The sequence below is a fragment of the Portunus trituberculatus genome, chromosome 24 (assembly GCF_017591435.1).
Source record: "Portunus trituberculatus isolate SZX2019 chromosome 24, ASM1759143v1, whole genome shotgun sequence".
Taxonomy (NCBI): domain Eukaryota; kingdom Metazoa; phylum Arthropoda; class Malacostraca; order Decapoda; family Portunidae; genus Portunus; species Portunus trituberculatus.
This window is the reverse complement of record NC_059278.1, coordinates 19,495,885-19,514,488: the sequence shown is the minus strand read 5'-3', so window position 1 is coordinate 19,514,488 and position 18,604 is coordinate 19,495,885. Positions and strand designations below refer to the sequence as shown.

The 18,604-nt window shown below is 47.1% G+C and overlaps 2 protein-coding genes across 2 annotated transcripts in view; both read right to left on the bottom strand.

Moving 5' to 3' along the window:
* LOC123508440 overlaps window positions 1–2,433 on the bottom strand; it is a 156,618-nt gene extending 154,185 nt beyond the window's left edge. The window contains 1 exon segment of the mRNA XM_045262180.1: window positions 1,917–2,433. The gene's annotated coding sequence lies outside the window, so the exon portion shown is untranslated.
* A 2,412-nt stretch (window positions 2,434–4,845) lies between these two features.
* On the bottom strand, window positions 4,846–18,070 carry LOC123508441. The gene is made up of 5 exons (XM_045262181.1): window positions 17,919–18,070; window positions 14,323–16,937; window positions 13,990–14,133; window positions 13,471–13,746; window positions 4,846–10,638 (listed from the first exon to the last, which is right to left on the bottom strand). The coding sequence occupies exons 2-5, from the start codon at window positions 16,930–16,932 to the stop codon at window positions 8,866–8,868; spliced, it is 4,803 nt and encodes a 1,600-aa protein (XP_045118116.1). The 5' UTR covers window positions 16,933–16,937; window positions 17,919–18,070; the 3' UTR covers window positions 4,846–8,865.
* Window positions 18,071–18,604: the final 534 nt, after the last annotated feature.

The following is an 18,604-nucleotide window of genomic DNA, read 5'->3' as shown; positions in this document are numbered from 1 at the left end:
ACACACACACACACACACGTTAGACGATAATTAACCTGTCTCAAGCTTCCTGTTAAGAGCCTACCTACTTTCAGAGCCGAAAAGAAGGATGGAGAGAGAGAGAGAGAGAGAGAGAGAGAGAGAGAGAGAGAGAGAGAGAGAGAGAGAGAGAGAGAGAGAGAGAGAGAGAGAGAGAGAGAGAGAGAGAGAGAGAGAGAGAGAATAACGTTTAAATTTACATGCAGTAGAAACTATTACTCAAATGCAAACATATACCAGTGAATTCAAATTAAAATAGTAGTAGCTAGTAGTAGTAGTAGTAGTAGTAGTAGTAGTAGCTAGTCGTAACTTTGATGGCTCACCAACACGTTAAACTCTTCTTCAGTTCATTAACAAACATTATTATTACTATTATAATTATTATTATTATTATTATTATTATTATTATTATTTGCAATCATATTAAATCAAAAACACTCACACAAAATCTAATACACTGCCTACGAACAAACTCATCATATATTTTTTACAGAACATAATCATCACTCCTTCCTTCATTCTCCCCCTTCTCACCCCACACCCTTCTCTCTCTCTCTCTCTCTCTCTCTCTCTCTCTCTCTCTCTCTCTCTACTCCTTGTCGTCCTCCCATCCGCTTCTCTCCACCATCTCTTCCCCTCCCGCCCCTGCACCACCCCAGGGAAGACTTGTAACCGTCGCCCTCACCCCCACCAACACCCACCACCGGTTCCACCACTACCACTACGCTTGTGTACACCACCACCACCACCACCACCGTCAATACAGAACCAAGTATTTAAAACTCCTTATCTCTTTTCAAAAGCCACGGGGATGATCAGATGGGCTTTCATAGGTGACTTTTTTTTTTACTCTTTTTACATTGAGTGTTTTTGTTATGCTATCACTGGGATTATGGAGACGCGCTTCAAAACTTCATTGACTTCCACTGGAGTTGAAAGATTAGCTGAGGAACGTTTGTGAGGAGTGGCCCTTCTGTGTTTAGCGATGTGTGGACTTTGAAATCGTATCCTTTAGTTTAGCAGTTCCCCAGCGTGGCAGGCCGTTATTCTGGCCACCCCACAAGTAATTATACATGTAAAGTGAATGCTGAAGTTGCTTTTGTATAAAGAAAAACAAGAGAAAACAGATAATTACAGAGAAAAACGCAAAAAACTATAAAGAATTGATACTCGTCATTTCTAACCAAAACAAACTTGGCTCTACGAAGCAACGTTCTTAATTAAACCCGACCACCACAACCACCACTCACTGCCTGTCCCACGCCTCTACCTGCAACACCATCCCTGCCTTCCCCTACAACGGTACTCTACATGCTAACACCTATAAGTTTTCCCACGTGTCACCGCAAAGCTCACCACCGGCCAGCCATCATCACTACGTCATCCTCACCATCACTTGTAGTCTATCTCATCGCATCTTCAGCACTATTATTTTCGTCCATCGCTGCATCTGTATCTAAATCTATCATTGTTTTCTTATCGTGTATTTTTTTTCGTTTCATTATGGGTTATTTCAAGATAGTCGTGTTTCTGGTTATTTATCATTATTTTGTTTATTTCATATCTATATCGCATCATTTGTTTTTGTTTCCGCCGAGAATAACAGAGTAAGTAAAAGGTAAAAGTAAATAGAAGAAATAATCAACTACAAAACGAACACACACACACACACACACTGCATCAGTCTCCAATCAGCCCTACCCTGCGGTCAATAGCTTCGCCCAAAGTGCATTGTGCTCACCTAACCCGACACACACACACACACACACACACACACACACACACACACACACCCTCTTACAAGCACACCAAGACCCACATCCAAACACCACCTCCACCTTACACCTGTGCTTGTAATCTTGTACCTGTGTGTGTGTGTGTGTGTTTGTCCCACTTACCTCACAGCCTTGGTGAATCTTTGGCCAGCGTGGGTCTGTTTCCGTCAATTTTTTTTTTTTTTTTACAAGGTTTTACTTCCACAATGAAGCACCGTTGAGCTGCAGAAGCTTGTGTCTTAGTTTTGTTCACCATTCACCACCGTCACTGCACTAAACACCATACATCACGTGTTTCCTTGGCCGCGGCGAGTCACAGTGAGGGTCAACCTCCCGCCACCAAGGCTTCGCACTGACTGGCTGGCGGCTGTCTGCTGCTCACTCCCTGCCCGCGCCGCCAGCCTCTCACCTCTTTCCTTCCTCTCACCTACATTTCTCCATCACTCACAGCAGGTGAATATATCAAATACTTGTCACCTGGGCAAAGCACGCCCTGACTATTGTGCCACTGCGGGTGTTGAGCGTTTAGTAAGAGGAGTCCTGGAAGGCTGAGGTTGTCACTCGTAGCATACTGACTCGGACAAACAGGTGCCCGGCGTCCGAAACTCGGGCCGCGTCCAGCCTTCGGGTTTGTCCACAATCAGTCAGCCACACCCTCACTTCAATCACCAAGAGCTGTGCCTTCCCGGAGACACACACAAGTCCACACACACCCGCGATAAGACAAGCAAAGGTAGGAGAAAATATAACCGCACCTGCAACGTTGCGAGATTAGTGTTATTGTGGCGGGAACGCGTTGAAGTTTAAATGTCTTGTGGCAAGTGGACGCCGGCGGGCGGTGTCAGTCGCGAGAACCATCAGGCCTGAGAACTGCTGATGCCATACAGAGGTCACCGCACTGATACTTCCCTACGCAAAGTATGCACACTGCACGTAATGATGGACATCTGATGTCATGTGATTAGCCAAGTTCTATTGAAAGAAAAAATCGAAATAGTTAATAGTGAGATATACTACCAGACTTTTTTTTTTCTTTTTTCTGGTAATACATGTAATCAATTCATTTGTTTTTACCTCTTTTCCGTCGCACAAAAATAAATAGCACCTTTGGTGCTGGCAACGTAGACGTAGAGCGCCCGCGTCAAAGGTGTACCTAGTTCATGATTTTCATTTTTTTTTTTTTTTTTTTTTTTTGCTTGATTTTGTTGATTGCCGACCTCTTTTGTAACACACATTACTCGACCCAATGCTCCCAGCCTAACAAGCTCCTAGCGCCCCAGCTTGTTCCAGCATCCCGCATTACCGTTAGCGATGACTGATGAGGAATAGAAGCATAACTTGAAAGAGAAATAACCCGAAAATTTTACTTTTAATCATTTGATTTTTTTTTCTTTCTTAATCGTCTATTACTTCTTGGCTTCTTTTCAATATCAATAATAGAAACAAACATTCATATTATATCAATCAAAAATAATAATGGCAGCACATGTAGCCTCTGAGGCTCTCCATGCACTGCTGCTATAAGCGCGCGACAAGCAAGGTCGAGGAACGAGAACATATCCCGGCCTCTTTTATTTCTGTGAGGAGCGAACAGCGGCTGACAGGCGACAAAAAGCAGCGAGCAGAGGCCTGAGGGTCAGCAAGGTTGGCGAGCATCAAGATCTAGAGACGTGTGGCAGCGGGATCAGCAGCTGGCCAGGCGAGGGTCATTCTGACTGACCCTCTCTGCCGTGCCCAGCTCGCCTATCAGACAGGCATTTTTTATTTATTTATTTTTTTCATGCATGATACCTGCTGCGTTACTCATACCATATTACTTACCATATTTCAATCTATGTGACTGCACGTGTTTTATCGTCAATATAATATATTTTTGTCTCTATTACGTCCACTGACTAGGAATGCGAATCCCAAAACATATTCAGATAGTCGCGAGTATTGGTGATTTTTTTTTTTTTTCTCATCAGACTCATTGTGCTGAAAATGATCCTGTACAGCACAAACAGCTTCAATAATTATCTCCGGAGGAAGAACATGGATGTCATAACAGCCATCCATAGGGAGGCGGTGGCATAGCCATAGTGGATAAGGTGGTGAGCGTGGGATCGGGCAGACGTCCACGCCTATGTTCGAATCCCACCACGTACAGCCTTAAAACACTTTGCCATTTGTCGAGTGGTTTAAAGTTACCTACATATCACCATGATACCCAGCTTCTAGGTGGTTACACTCAAGATGAGCTTGGGCGGTGATATGGGCCCTAATATGGGTACCACTATAAATAAAATTGCCTGCGCCACTAATGGGCGGAAGCTGAACAGCGCTTCCAATACACTCTTCAAGTGTGCCTACAGGCGCTATAGGCCTTACCGTAAAAAAAAAAAAAAAAAAGTAAGAGGTGCAAGACCTGAGGAGAATTTGGAAGCTGTCTCGAAGAGTACAGATAAGTTGCGTGATGCTGCAGAGCGCTGTCTTCCTATTATTCATCACTCATTTCTAAGCCAAACTTCTTGAGCAATCCATTCCTGTGCTGATACATTCCTCCACTTTCTCGTCTTTGCATAGACGGCCAAACGTTTAGGAATTAAAGCATTACAGATCACGTAGGGACGCCACAGATCGCCTGTGACTTTTTTTTAATCGGACTTAATAATATTCACGATTATTCATTCCTTTCTCTGGAATTCTTTAACTGCTTCAGTATTTCCACTTCTTGACATGAAACCTTTTAAGGTGTTGGCCGCTTCCGTCTTTGTATGGGGCTGGCACCTGAGGGACTTTACCTATTTAGGTAGTCATTTTTGTTGCTCTTGTCAATGTCCCCTTCATCCATAAACAAACAAATAATTATAAGTGAATATATATATATATATATATATATATATATATATATATATATATATATATATATATATATATATATATATATATATATATATATCAACTTGCAGATATTTTTCTTACATCAAGCCATCTCCAGTGTCAATCTTTCATTATTTCAGCCTCCATAGCACCAAAACACTAAATTCATGGATTCAAATAAAACAGCCCACACAATTTCTTAAACTATAATTTCTATCTACTGGGTTACATAAAACTTCCACACTATTTCTTGACAAGCATACATTAAATTTAAAGCTTACAAGGTTATAAATAAAGCTACACATTTAAGTAGCCCTAAGACTGGTAACATACATCCTACATAACAAAACACAGGTGGAGTTACAGCAGAGGGTGGAAGGGAAGAGACAGGTGGATCAGGGATGGGAAGGAGGGACAGGAGGAATCTGCAACACTCGTTAACGAATGTGACGGAGGCGAAATACAAGACGTCTCGCCAAGAAAAATGTGTAGTGTGGGATGGAGGGAGCAAAAACAGAAAGGCGAGATTATCGTAAAGTAACAATTAACACTTACGACGAAAGCAGGGTCACCCTCACAACAAAAAGAGGCTCCCATCTTCTGACCAAATGGTGGCGCACCGCACTGTGGGGTCTTGAACGAAAGGACTCGGCATGAACAAAACAAAAATGCACGATAAATATCTTCCATCACTGTCCGGTGGTGCATTAGTCTGCTCTATTTGCACTTTTGCTATGCAACTGCACACTCAACGACCTCTTACAAAAGTAGTAATGATAATAAATAATATAAGACTGAATGGTCCACATTTACAGGTTTTCTTGTCCCGAGCACCCCATACGACAGATGGAGTATTAAGGAGACGACACACGACCATACAATACTGTGAGTATAAAAAGCTTAGGCTAGTCCATTATTCCTACAGACAGACAGAAAAGCATCTATAAAAGCGCCACCAGCTTCACTGTGGCCCCACATGAGCCACACTCCATGGCAGACTGACCCCTTCACAGCGGTGACTGCCGGTGGGAGTAGCAGAAGGGATGAGCGCCTAAGCGGTCAGTCGGCTGCACAAATCACTCTCAATAAAAACTGCCCATTCTTTCATTCTTTTCCTTTTTGGCACTTTGAAATTTACAGAGCTGGTGCTTGTTATGTTCCCAAAGCTCTGGTTTCTATAACACAACACCATTTTCCTTCCAGACACACAGTCTTTTCTCCATTCACTTTGTCCGACTCTACATTTCTAGTTATGAGTGGCACTTTAATCTCCGACCGCTGGCTGGTAACTAACACTAACACGCCAGGCCACAAGCAGGGTCACGCTGGGCAAGGAGGGTGTAGGAGTCCAAGAGGCCGCAGGGTCAGTGCCACTACAAAAGTAAGGAACATGCCACCGCCAGCTCTTAACAAGGTCCCCAGTGCAATGGGTATTGTCAGTCACAAAGATATCATGAAATGCACATCACTTGAGGGGGACAGGAAGCATGGGGGAGGTATGGAAGATAGGGGAGGGAAGAATGGGTGTGTTCGGGTAACTAAATAAATATGGTACGTGGCAGTTTCACGCGAGGAACCATCCAGTGAGGCGACACTCGCACTTAAATGCTACGACACCCACAGCAACAAACATGTTTCACCCTCACTGCGACTCCAGGTACACACTCTTGTCTCTATATTGCACTAACGCCTCAGTAGCGTTGTCTCTGAAAGCGCTGCATGACTTCAAGTGGCTTCCATGCAAATCAACAACATATGAATTACAAACCAATAACACAAACAGAAAAATGTCACCTTATCCTTTACTTTGCTATAGAATAATGTTTTCCTTGTTATAAAATACACATTTCAATTCCATCAAGATACAAGGTCCTCCAATGCTTCTCAGACAATATATACAGTATGTACTCTATTGCAATTTGCACCTTTATGGAAGGAACTGGAGATCATGGCCTTCCAGTGGCGGCCTCCAGTCTGACAGCCAGCCACCCTCACTTCCTAAGTTAATGGCTAAGGAAGGAAGGCAGCTGTCTACATGTCTTGCTCAGCCTTCACCTGGCTGCTGCTGCTGCTGCTGCTACTGCTGCTACTGATCCCTACTGACACATGCTACATTGACTACAATGAAGATTAAATACAGAATTAAAAACATTATGACCATCACATTACCATGAGCTTCTCAAGTATTCCCAGCCATCCAGGAAAACTTTTTACCTCATCTCTTCATCTAATTCAATGCCAAGGTGGCACATTACAGAATCTATCAAGGTAGGTTTTAGGTTTTGTCTGTCATGATATGTCAGCAATGCAGCGGTGGTGGTGGTGGTGGTGGTGGTAGCAGCAGCAACAGCAGCCATAGTAAGAAAGCTAACAAAGAGCTGAAGAACACATTCCCTGCGAGGACTCGTGTTTAGAAGTGGCAAAACAAGGAGAAGGTGGGAAATAATGAAGACAGGACACCTAATCACACAACACAAGATATGCATCATGAAAAAAAAAAATAAATTGAAATGATAAGATAAAGAAAAAAGTGAAAATAATTGAACGGTAATGAATTGATGAGTATGTCTTCCAAACATTGCTACACACACATCACATTTCACTCTCTGCACTAATTGATCACACAGGGAGAGAGAGAGAGAGAGAGAGAGAGAGAGAGAGAGAGAGAGAGAGAGAGAGAGAGAGAGAGAGAGAGAGAGAGAGAGAGAGAGAGAGAGAGAGAGAGAGAGAGAGAGAGAGAAGAAATTTTAGCCACACTATACAAAAATGGGTAGCTTAAGAATTACAGACACGGTAAAAAAATCCTATGAGCTCACTAACTACATCACACTGTATTGCCATTCGCCTCTTATGACAACGCGGCTTTCACGGCGAGTCCTGGGGGTGGTGTGGCCAACTCTGTGTCCGGCCTTTGTAAGCACGAGCACACACACCCTCACCGGCAACAGGCACTCAGAGGTCACACCGATGGATACATTTAGAGGTCATTCATAAAATATGCGGTGCGTTGAAAAAATAATTAGCCTTTTTCCAATTGCACAATTAAATGGCCCCTTTCTTCCAGTGGCCCTAATTAACCAGTAAAATTGTTGAAAATAATAAAATAAAAATAAATAATTATAAAATAACAAAATAAAAAGATGGAATAAATAAAGCGAATTGAATAAAATCACTTGAATAGTGTGGAGCTTTCCACTATCCTAACAAACTTTCATGAAGCGGAGGGAGAGACACGGCAACGGCTGCCCCACCCTCGCCCTCCGCGTCAACCAGTCCAATTGTTTACCATCTGTGCATTTGCAGTCTTAAAAACTTAAAAGAAATTGTACATAAATAAAGACAGGCAGCAAATTTACTCCTTAAAAAGAATAATATCTGAATAAAATAATAAAACTCTGGGGCAGTTTTTGAAAGAAGCAGGATACTCTGCCATTATGATACATGATTATAAATTCTTGGGAACTTTGTGATCCTAGGAATAATCTTCACATTACAGCAGCACATCTACCAATGGTGAAAGACTAATAGCATCATACCACCACTCAAATTTAGCACAGTTGTCGAGAGCTTACTGCCCAGGCCTGTGAAGTAGGCACAAGACCACGGGGGAAAACAGGTGCCTTGGTGTGCAGCTTGCAGATGGCAGTGACACAAGAAGACCCAACACTTGCACACAAGGATATTTCTGATTATACAGCTTCCTACAATGTCTGGGAAAGTTGCACTATTCCACCGACACACTGCCTCTCAAAGGAACATGGAGTTGTCATAGTCTTCCCCATCGTTGAGTGAAGACTCTTCTCAGAAACACACTGGTATGGTGCGGCCTCAATGAGGAACAAAGCTGACCAGATATGTGCTGGTTACTGTGGCAGCTGTCAACATTGAAAACTTATTGACATGCCTGTGATAATCATGCTGCTGGAGACCACTCTAAAATTTAGATTCTTGCATAATTTTTTTCAAGACTCACTTTTCTTTTCAGTGTAAACTCTCTCAGCCAACTAACTCACTTTCATCACCATCCAGATAAATGACCACTCTGTGACTCTCTGCCATGCCATAATTTTTAAGACTAATGAAATCATACATTTTTAGAAAAATAAATCATTTAAAACCTGGCCTTTCCCTAAGGTGCTCTCTTCCTTTTCCATGTCCATAAAAATTTATAAAAAGCAACTAGATATTTGTACAATTATTACTCCTAACTTTATAATTCTTCATGAACAGCATGCCTCTCAATGTGGAATGCCTTCATGTGAACATTGTAGTTACTCTTCTGGGTGAAATCCTTGCGGCAGATGGTGCACTCATAGGGCGTCTCCCCCGTGTGGATCCGGACGTGGTTGTCCAGGTTGTATTTCCTGAAGAAAGCCTTCCCACAAAACATGCACTTGTGCTGCTTTTCACCCGAGTGCTCGCGCACGTGTAGCTGCAGATTATTTTTATGAATGAAGGACTTACCGCACTCGTTGCAAGTGAAGGGTCGGATGTTCTTGTGGCTGCGGATGTGTGCATCCAGATCCTTCTGTCGGTGGAAGCTGCGCTCGCACAGCCTGCACTTGTGGGGGCGGTCCCGGACACCCATGTGGACCCACTTGTGGGCCTCCAAGTTGCACTTGACAGCAAAGCTTCTGTTGCAGATGTTGCACTGGAAGGGCTTGACACCAGTGTGGGTGCGGAGGTGCAGCACCAGCGACGACTTCTTGAATACCTTGCGGCAGACAGGACAGGTGGCGTTGTTCTCCGTCTTGCCGTCAGGCGTCTGGTGGTGAGGGTCGTGCTTGTGCCGGATGTGTTTGGTGAGGCTGGACTGGTGCACGAAGCACTCGCCGCAGTGCTGGCACTTCTTGGGCCAGCGCTCGTGTGTCTCTCGGTGCCAGGCGAGCTTCTTGGAGGAGGGGAACACCTCGTTGCAGGTGGAGCACATGTAATCCCTCCGCACCTTGGCCTTGCCCTTGTTCTTGGAGTGTGCCTTGAGGCGGTGTTTGTTGAGGCACACTATGTTCTTGTACGTCTTGTGGCACACATCACAGTCCACCTCTTGGCCGTCCATGTGGGTCACCAGGTGCCGCTTGAGTGCCTGCCGGGTGGTGAAGGCACTCTTGCAGGAAGCACAGCTGTAGGGTCGCTCCCCTGTGTGAGTGCGCATGTGCACCTCCAACTCCGACTTCCGCTGGAACCTGCGGCCGCATTCCTTACACTCAAAGAGCACCAGGCCCATGTGGAACAGCTGGTGCTGTGACCACGAGTAGCGGTTTGGATACGTACGGTTGCAAATGAGGCACTTGAGGTCATCCACGGTGTGAGTCTTCATGTGCTTTATTTTGGCGTGCCGCTTCTTGAACACCATGTGGCACACCTGGCAGGTCACCCTCGACTTGAAGACTGCCTTGCGGTGCTCAAACAGCATCTCCGCCGAGGAGAAACACAGAGTGCACTCGGGACACTTGTACTCTCCGTTTGTGGCAAAAGATTCCAGCATGGAGCGAGTCTCCTCCTGGAGAGCAGTCATTTCTTCCTTGCACTTCAGGACGACCAGCGCTGCCGCCTCCTCCACGGCATCCCGATTGACGTCATCCTGCAGGGACTTGGCCTCTGTGGCACTGCGGATTGCACCAGACTTCTCCATGGCCTCGGCACAGGGGGAGTGCTGCCCGGCATGTAGCAGCTTCTCCTTTAGGCTTTTGAACATCTTGTTGCATACAATGCACTTCCAGTGGTCCAGGTCCAGAGGACTGCGATTGGCCACCCCAGAGTCCGAGTCACTGTCTCCGTAACAGTCAGACTCGTATTCAAGCTCGTAGTCTTCGTCCTCCTTCACAGACTTGAGGTTGGATGGCCCCTGCAGCCCAGAGGTGGATGGGACCGGAGAAGGCTGCCGGGTGAAGCCACTGTTGATGTTGCTACTGCTACCACTGGGGCTGCTGTTGCTACAGCTGCTGCTGCTGCTGCTACTGCAGCTGCTCTCCAGCAATGTGATCTAGCAAGAGAAAGACATAGTAAGGGCACTCATACCAGCTATGCTTCATCTTGCATCTTTCTTTTGTGGCCTGCTTGTAATAAATGACACATCTCCATTCCTTCTACCTACCAATCCTAAATCATACTCAGCTATGAGACACTTATGGACATAAGAAAATGAGGGAAGGTGCAAGAGGCTGTCAGGCCTACACATGGTAGTCCCTGTATGAGCAAAGCTATTCAATTCCATCTATCATCCCCAACCATAAATTTATCCAATCTTCTTTTTAAAGTTCCTTATTGACTCAGCACTAACCACATGATTACTGAGTCCATTCCATTCGTCAACCACTCTGTTAGAGCACCAGTTCTTCCCCATTTCTTTTATAAACCTGAATTCCTCAAGCTTAAACCCATTATTTCTGGTTCTGTCCTCGTTACTGATCCTAACAACTTTGCTCAAGTTCTTGTTGTAATCACTTTACTACTTGAATACTTCTATCAGGTCCCCTCTTAACCTACATCTCTCTAAAGAATGTGAGTTTACTTTCTTCAATCTCACTTAATAGGGAATATCACACATCCCCTGTATCTTTTTAGACATCCTCTTTTGCACTGATTCTAACAGACCTATATTCTTCCTATAATGTGGAGACCAGAATTGTACCACACATAATCTACTCTAAATACGGTCTGACCAGCGCCAAATGTAATCCTAATATTATTTCGGCACTTCTTTAACACTCCTAAAAATCAATCCTAGTATCCTATTTGCCTTACTGCTAGCCTCTATGCATTGCTTTCTTAGACCATGGTTGGACCTAACTATAACACCTAAATCTTTTTCATGTTCTAAACCTACAAGGGCCTCATTGTTCATTGTGCATCTATTGTGTGGATTTCCTCTACCTACGATAAGTACTTTGTTAATGTTGAACAGTATTTGCCATCTGTCTATCCATTCATTCATTCTATCTAAATCTGCCTTCAAGGCAATAGCATCCAAATCTGACCTCATCAATCTACCTATCTTCGTGTCATCTGCAAATTTACAAATATCACTACTAATTCCACTATTCAAATCATTAATATATATTAGAAATAATAATGGCCCTAAAACTGATCCCTCTGTCACCTATTGCCTAACCACAACTTGATCCAGCTTAATATTCTTCCTCTATTCCATGCACCTTAACCTTTCTAAAGAGCCTCTGGTGTGGTACCTTATCAAATGCTTAACTGAAATCTAGGTATAGGGTGTCAGAATTATCACCATTATCAGTTCTACCGCCTCATAAACTTTACTAATAAAACTCAACAAGTCTGTCAGACACAGTGTTCCCCTCATAAAAGCCATGCTGAGAGAGATTTACCAAGTTGTGTTTGTCTAGATGCTCCCTACCTAATGTTTTTTGCTACTATTGATTCCAGTAATTTATCTACAATTGAAATTAAGCTAACAAGTCTATTATTAGATGTTTTATCTCCTTTCTTAAATAATGGTACAACATTGACTCATCTCCACATTATCTGTACCTCACCTGACTCTAGCGACATCCTAAAGACCAACGCTAACTTCTCACTGATGACCTTTTTAGGCACTCTTAAGTATGTTTCATCAGGTTTTTGTGGCTTGAATTTTTTTAGCTGATCTATCTCCTGTTCTATCGTCTTCTTAGTTATGTGTATATCTGTCAGCTTCTCAATCTTCCCTGATCTAATAATCAGTTAGCAATCTCGAATTTCCTGAATGTTTTCCTGGGTGAAGACAGTTAAAAAAGAACTCATTCAAAATTTTACTAATCTCCTCACCAGAACTAACCAGCTCTCCATTAGCTGCCTTTAAACATGTTTGTTTTCTACATATTTCTTCAGACCACACCCCTCTGTCATTTCCCTCCCATTGTCCATCTTCACACCTCACACCACCTCCCTGACCCAGCTTTCTCTCCCTCACCTCCATTCTGGACAGCCATTCACCTCCCGTCCCCTCCTTGGCAAAACATCGCACACCACCAGGATCCCACCCTTGTTCTTAAGCTTAACCAAAGGTTTGCTAAACCTACAGAACAACTCCTCACTCCTGACCATACAAAGGCCATTCCCTCCTTGGCTGAGGAAAACAATGGGTTTGGTCCAATCTTCTCCCAAGCACATGTTCAGCCTTGTTGCTACCTCATGTATCCCCGGCCCCGGTAAAAATATCCTCGTCCTACACTTCTTATACCCGGCACAAAACACACAATCTAAATGTCTAACCTGACTATCATCAACAATCAGCAACCTACCTTGGGGCAGGGAAACGGCGTCTGCCCCCTCCTTCCTCTCCTTGTCTCTTCTCATCCCGTCCACCTCCTCCTCCACCACACTGAAGGGATTCCTCATCTCCACGAGGTGAGGTGCCCTGAGAACCTTCCTCCTCTTGCAACCCTTAGACACAACCCACCACCCCTCCTGTCCCTGCATCACCTTACTAGGTAAGGTGACTGCAGGGCCCAACCCTCCGTCAGGTGCTGAGATCTCCCAGCAGCACTCAGCTTGTAGGTCAGAGATTCACACTCAAATCTCATCCTGCACCTCCGAGATCCTTCGATGGAACTCAGCCTCCACCTCTGAGACCTTCGTAACGAAAGCCTCGAGGGCAAGAGAACTGCTGCACCCAGCCAAAACTGTAGGGAAAGCAGGAAAAGCCGCCATCTCTACACAAGTTGGCTAGCATCAGGTTACTCACCACTAACACACATCCCTTCACTAGGAAAGGTAGACTTGACACTCAGAAAAGTTTACCAGACACTCTTGGTCTTTGTTTTACACATAGCAAGAAGGAACACAGTGGAACAGAGCGCCTTACCTTGCTATCCAGTTTTGAGTCTTCTATCATGCCAGAGAATGACACCTTGCTGGTGGTTGGTGTGGCCATGGCCGTGGCAGATGACGCCAGAGTGGTGGCTGCCTCACTGTAGGGCACGGGGAACAGCTGGCTGATGACCATGCCCTCCCCTGGCATGACAGTGCAGCACTGGTCAGAGGTGATGTGCATGGTGGTCTCCGAGGTGAGCTCCACCACTCCACTTCCTGAGCTGCCCTCCCCTAAGCTGGGCAGTGTTCCTGAGTCTGTACGCTCCATCTGTGTGTGAGACCCATGTCGCTAAGTGGTCATTCCTCCTGCTAGCAAGGCACAATTCTCCCCAACAACACTCACCATGATTGTGCAAACTCAAAATTACACCGCCAAATAAGAAAACATATATCAACTTCCTTTTTCTTTTGAAATGCACGAGAGAGAGAGAGAGAGAGAGAGAGAGAGAGAGAGAGAGAGAGAGAGAGAGAGAGAGAGAGAGAGAGAGAGAGAGAGAGAGAGAAGCCTGACCTGCACAGAAGAGTCCATGGGAGAGATCATGGCTGGAGCAAGGGAGTGGTAGGCTGAGGAGTCCATGGTGGGGTAGGTGCGGGGGGACAGGTTGGCTGGCCCAGGTTCCCCGGCAAACATGCAGCTCCGGTCGTAGAACATCAGCTGCACAAATGGAGAACAATTACACTCCTGTTTTCCACCAGCTTTACTCAATGGTAGAGATTATAAACCATGGGATTTCCTTTCTCTTTAGGAGGGAAGGAAAAAAACTCATTGTTGTGTCAGTAACGCAGCAAAAAAAGTAACAAGATAAGAATTATAATGCATGAGAAATTACTACAATGTCCTTACCTCAGAGAGTTCCTCGTGTGGAGTGGCACGCTCGCTGTCACTGTCGGCAAGGGTCTCCGATGCCTTGAGTGACATCACCTCCTCGCCCTGCTGGCCGCCCATCTCCCGTTCAAACATCTGGTCATCCGGGAAGATGGCGCCCCCTGTCAGGCTGTCCACCACCAGGCTGGGGTCATCCACCAGCTCTTCCTCCTCCTCATCAATCTCCTCCTGCATCAAGATCTCCTCCTTGCTGCTGATGGAGTGGCTACTGGCCAGGTCCAGAGTGCCCTGCTGGTGGTGCTGGTGGTGCTGGTGCTGGTGGTGGTGGTGGTGGTGGTGGTGCTGGTGGTGGTGGCTGGTGTGTGTCTCGTACCCTGCACTGCTTCCTGTGGCCACGTGATCCATGCTGGAGCTCATCTGGCTAGAGGAACCACCCACCTCATACTTGCACTTCACCTCGTGCTTCTTGCCCTGAGTGCTGTCCTTGTGTTGTGACTCGTACGCCGTGGATGCCACTGCTGCTGCCACCGCTGCCGCTGGCCCTGCCATCTGGCCCACACTGGAGGCCGTCTGGCTTTGCACACCTGACACTTCATATTTACACTTGACATCCTGCTGCTCCTTGTCCTGAGTGTTGTCCCTGTAGGAGGTTGGCGGCAGCTGTGACAGAGGATCCCCAACACCTGAGGCATAGGAGTGGCCAAGCCGTCGCTGCAGTGCCTTTTGGTCACTGGTGTCTGAAGAACTTGCACTTGGCATGGCTGTTGCAGTGGAGACAGGAGGACCTCCAGAGAAGACTTCCTCAACAGCCCCAAGCACCTGCTCCTCCACATACACCATTTCCTGCAGACCTGCTGCTCCCAGCAAACTATTGAGGGTGCGCTCTGCTGCCAAGAAACTCATGGGCTGTTCCCCTCCCTCTCCTGCCTGATCCCTCTTTACAGGATGGCTCAAAGTTGATGTGGTGATGGGAGTTGCTGCAGCCTGACCTAACTCACCCTGAGTTACAGAAATACTACTGTTTGGCAAAGTTTCTGATTCAGCTGCATCACTTCGCTTGTCTGGCCTCCCATGACACACCTCCTCCCCCATCTCATGCCCACTGCTCACCAGGAAATGTTGTCTGGCACTGCCCCTTTCACAGCCTTCATTACTGCTGGATACAACAAGGGAGGGCCCTGGGCCAGCCGAGGTCTGGCCACAGTGGTTCCGCTCGGTAAAGACCACATCCATGGCCCCCTCAGTGCGGTAGGTAGTCACACCGCTCTCGTGGGAAACAAAGCTTCCATTCAGGCTGGGTTCAACAGTGACACTGCTGCCTGGAGAGGGAACTTTGGAGTTGCCGAGTGATCCAACAGAACTACCTCCAGAGTGAGGTGTGGCTGAGAGTGGGTCAGAGGCCAGTGGGTCCTCCTCCTCACAGTACTGGTCATCTTCATCCATCACCATGTCTTCCTGGCAGAAATCCTGACCCACAGTTACCACCTCCTCATCCTCCATCTTGGCAGGAAAGTAGAGCGTCTTCCTGGTAGCGTCACTTGTGGAGGGCTGGCCACCGTCGGGAGCACGGCCCTTCTTGGCCTCATTCATCAACAGGGCTCGGACCAGCTCCTGGTTGATGATGTCCTTGAGCTTCTCCCTCTGGCCCACCAGCTCCCGAGGCAGGGAGATACTGATGTTCTTGCCAATATTTATTGTGGCTCGGTGGGATGGCGGCTCTCCCTCAACCTTCATTCGCAGGGGGTTACTGCCATCCACTGGCTGAGAGATGCTGACTCCTGCTGGCTTCTGCCACACGGCATCTGTGGCTGGTGTGTGGGCCTCATTTTGTACTGGGGCAGCTGGTCCCTCAAACATGCATAGGGAGCCGTCAGACTGCACAGGTCGAGGTGGCCTGCAGGTCACACCATTGTAGATGCCACCAGGCAATGTAGCCATAGGAGGGGCAGCAGCAGGGGGTTGCTTCACTTGCATTGGGGGTGGGGGAGCCGTGTTAGGGGGCTGTACCAACACGGTCTGGCTTGTAGGGGGGGCAGTTGCAGCCAGCACAAGACCTCCTGAGCTAGGGATAATGTAGCTCACCCCACTACTCCCCAGCTGAAGGTTATTGGATATCACACTGCCTGCTGGAAACATGTTGTTGCCTATGAGGAGGTAGTTCCCTGCAGGAGCTGGAGTGTTGGGTTGAACTGGGTTAGGGGTCAAGGGCATGGCATTTCGGGATGGCTGGATCAAGGGTGCAATGGAGCTCAGCCTGACGGGCTGCGAGGCTGCCGGCTGTGGTGCCGGGGCAACTTGGGGTGTGGGAGCCATGGTGGCCGTCACGGGGGCCTGCTGGGCCTGGCTGCCAGTGAGCAGCAGCTGTGGCTGGCTGGTGGGAGGGCGCAGGGAGAGAGGAGCCACAGTGGCCAGGGGAGTAGGTGGGATGGCTATCTTCCGGGGACGGCCTGGCCCCGACCTCCGGGTGGCCAGCTCAGGCAGTGGTTGGCCATGGGTGACAGCCCGGATGATCTCCTCCTTGGTGTGAAGGGACAGGTGCTGGGTGAGGTTGGCCTGGTTGGTGCCACATACCAAGCACATGGCCGACACACTCACCCCAGACCCACCACCACCCTCTTCCCCTGTCATTGTGCCTGAAACACAAAAAATCTTGATGCATAAAACCACACTTCCTCCTTCTCTTCTTACAACTACTACTACTACTTCTACTAAGACCATTACAATGGTACATTAATGAACACCATCAGCATCACTAAGATAACCTCCAAGATGCCTGTGAGCAAAGTCAGTCCTGATGAGTAGCCTCACACCTGGCTTAATTATGCAACACCACGGCCTTGCTGCCACCACACCTACCACTTGGGTGCTGCAGGGTGGGCAGACCCCGGGCACACACCAAACAAGCAGCCACACTCACACACTCAAGGCATATCAAGTGTGAGCACCCACCCACAAAAAAAGGAACATACCAAAGACAATGAAAGTTCAATGAATCTGCACCACTATCACCGCCAATATTTGATGCCCGAGTGCGTGTGTGTGTGGTGCCCCCGTGGCCCTCACCATGGAGGGCCATATACATGGGAAGAGTCACAATTTGGTGCCAAAAAACGCGAGGGGTCACAGCCTTCCTTTGTGTTCAGCCATTTGCAAGCAACAAGTGCATCGTGAAATATATGGCCCCAGGAGAGGTGTGCGTTGGTGTGTGTTCCCTACCCTGTGCCCTGAGCTCCTCGCCACAATCCCAGGGTGCACAGGGCCGCCTACCTCCAGTATTTGTCACTTAAATGCCACAGACCAGCTTCAAGTCAGTTGCCAGAGGTCACCATGTTGAGGAACCAAGACACAATCAATACACCTTTAACTTGTACCTTTTCCTCACACTTCCCTGGCCCTGTACGCCCTCACACTACCCACACGGGCACCACATTAGAACCCTAAGCTGCCCGAGGGACCTGGGGCACCTAAAAGTGACCCAATTGACTGAACATTGCTGCCCAGACCAAGGTATTGACACCACCAGCGCACACCTGATTACTCTCCTCCGCTTTTTGCCTCATCTCGGGCCCTACACCCCCGTCAGCCTGCAACTAGACAGCAGGGGAAAGCCTCACCTAGGGCGCCGCGGCCTGGGTGACGGTAGGGCGGCTAGAAAATGGCCATGGCAGGGGTGGAGAGGAGGACAGGACCGCCACACCACCTTTGTCACTTCCCTTAAGATGGCGGGCGCTTTGACCACCAACACCACCAGCTGGGAGAACCATCAGCGTCACCATCAGCTCCTGGGGTCGTGGTGAGGGAGGTCAGGGGGTCGTCATCATCATAAGCAGCATCTGTTGTCGTCACGATCATCATTAGCAGCTTGGATCATAATGATAGGATTAGGGTTTTTGTATGTAAGAGGGGAAAACTGGCCAAGAGTAACAGAAAGGGTAAACAAAAAAGGTCCATTCAAGTTGGCAGTCCCTCTGCAGGTCCGAGAGAGTTAGTTAGCCAAAGACAGGAATAAAAATGTTTTGAAACCTTCATCTTAGGTAAATGAGTTCAAGTCATAGGAGGATGGCAATACAGAAGCAGGTAGAGAGTTCCAAAATGTACCAGAGAAAAGTGTGAATGATTGATGATTGAGAGTACTGGTTAACTCTTGCATTTGAGAGTTGGACAGAATAGAGGTGAGAGGAAAAAGAAATAAACCTTGTGCAGCAAGGCCGCAAGAAGAGGGGAGGCATACAGTTAGCAAGATCAGAAGACCAGTTGGTATGAAAATAGTGATAGAAGATAGCAAGAGATGAAACATTGC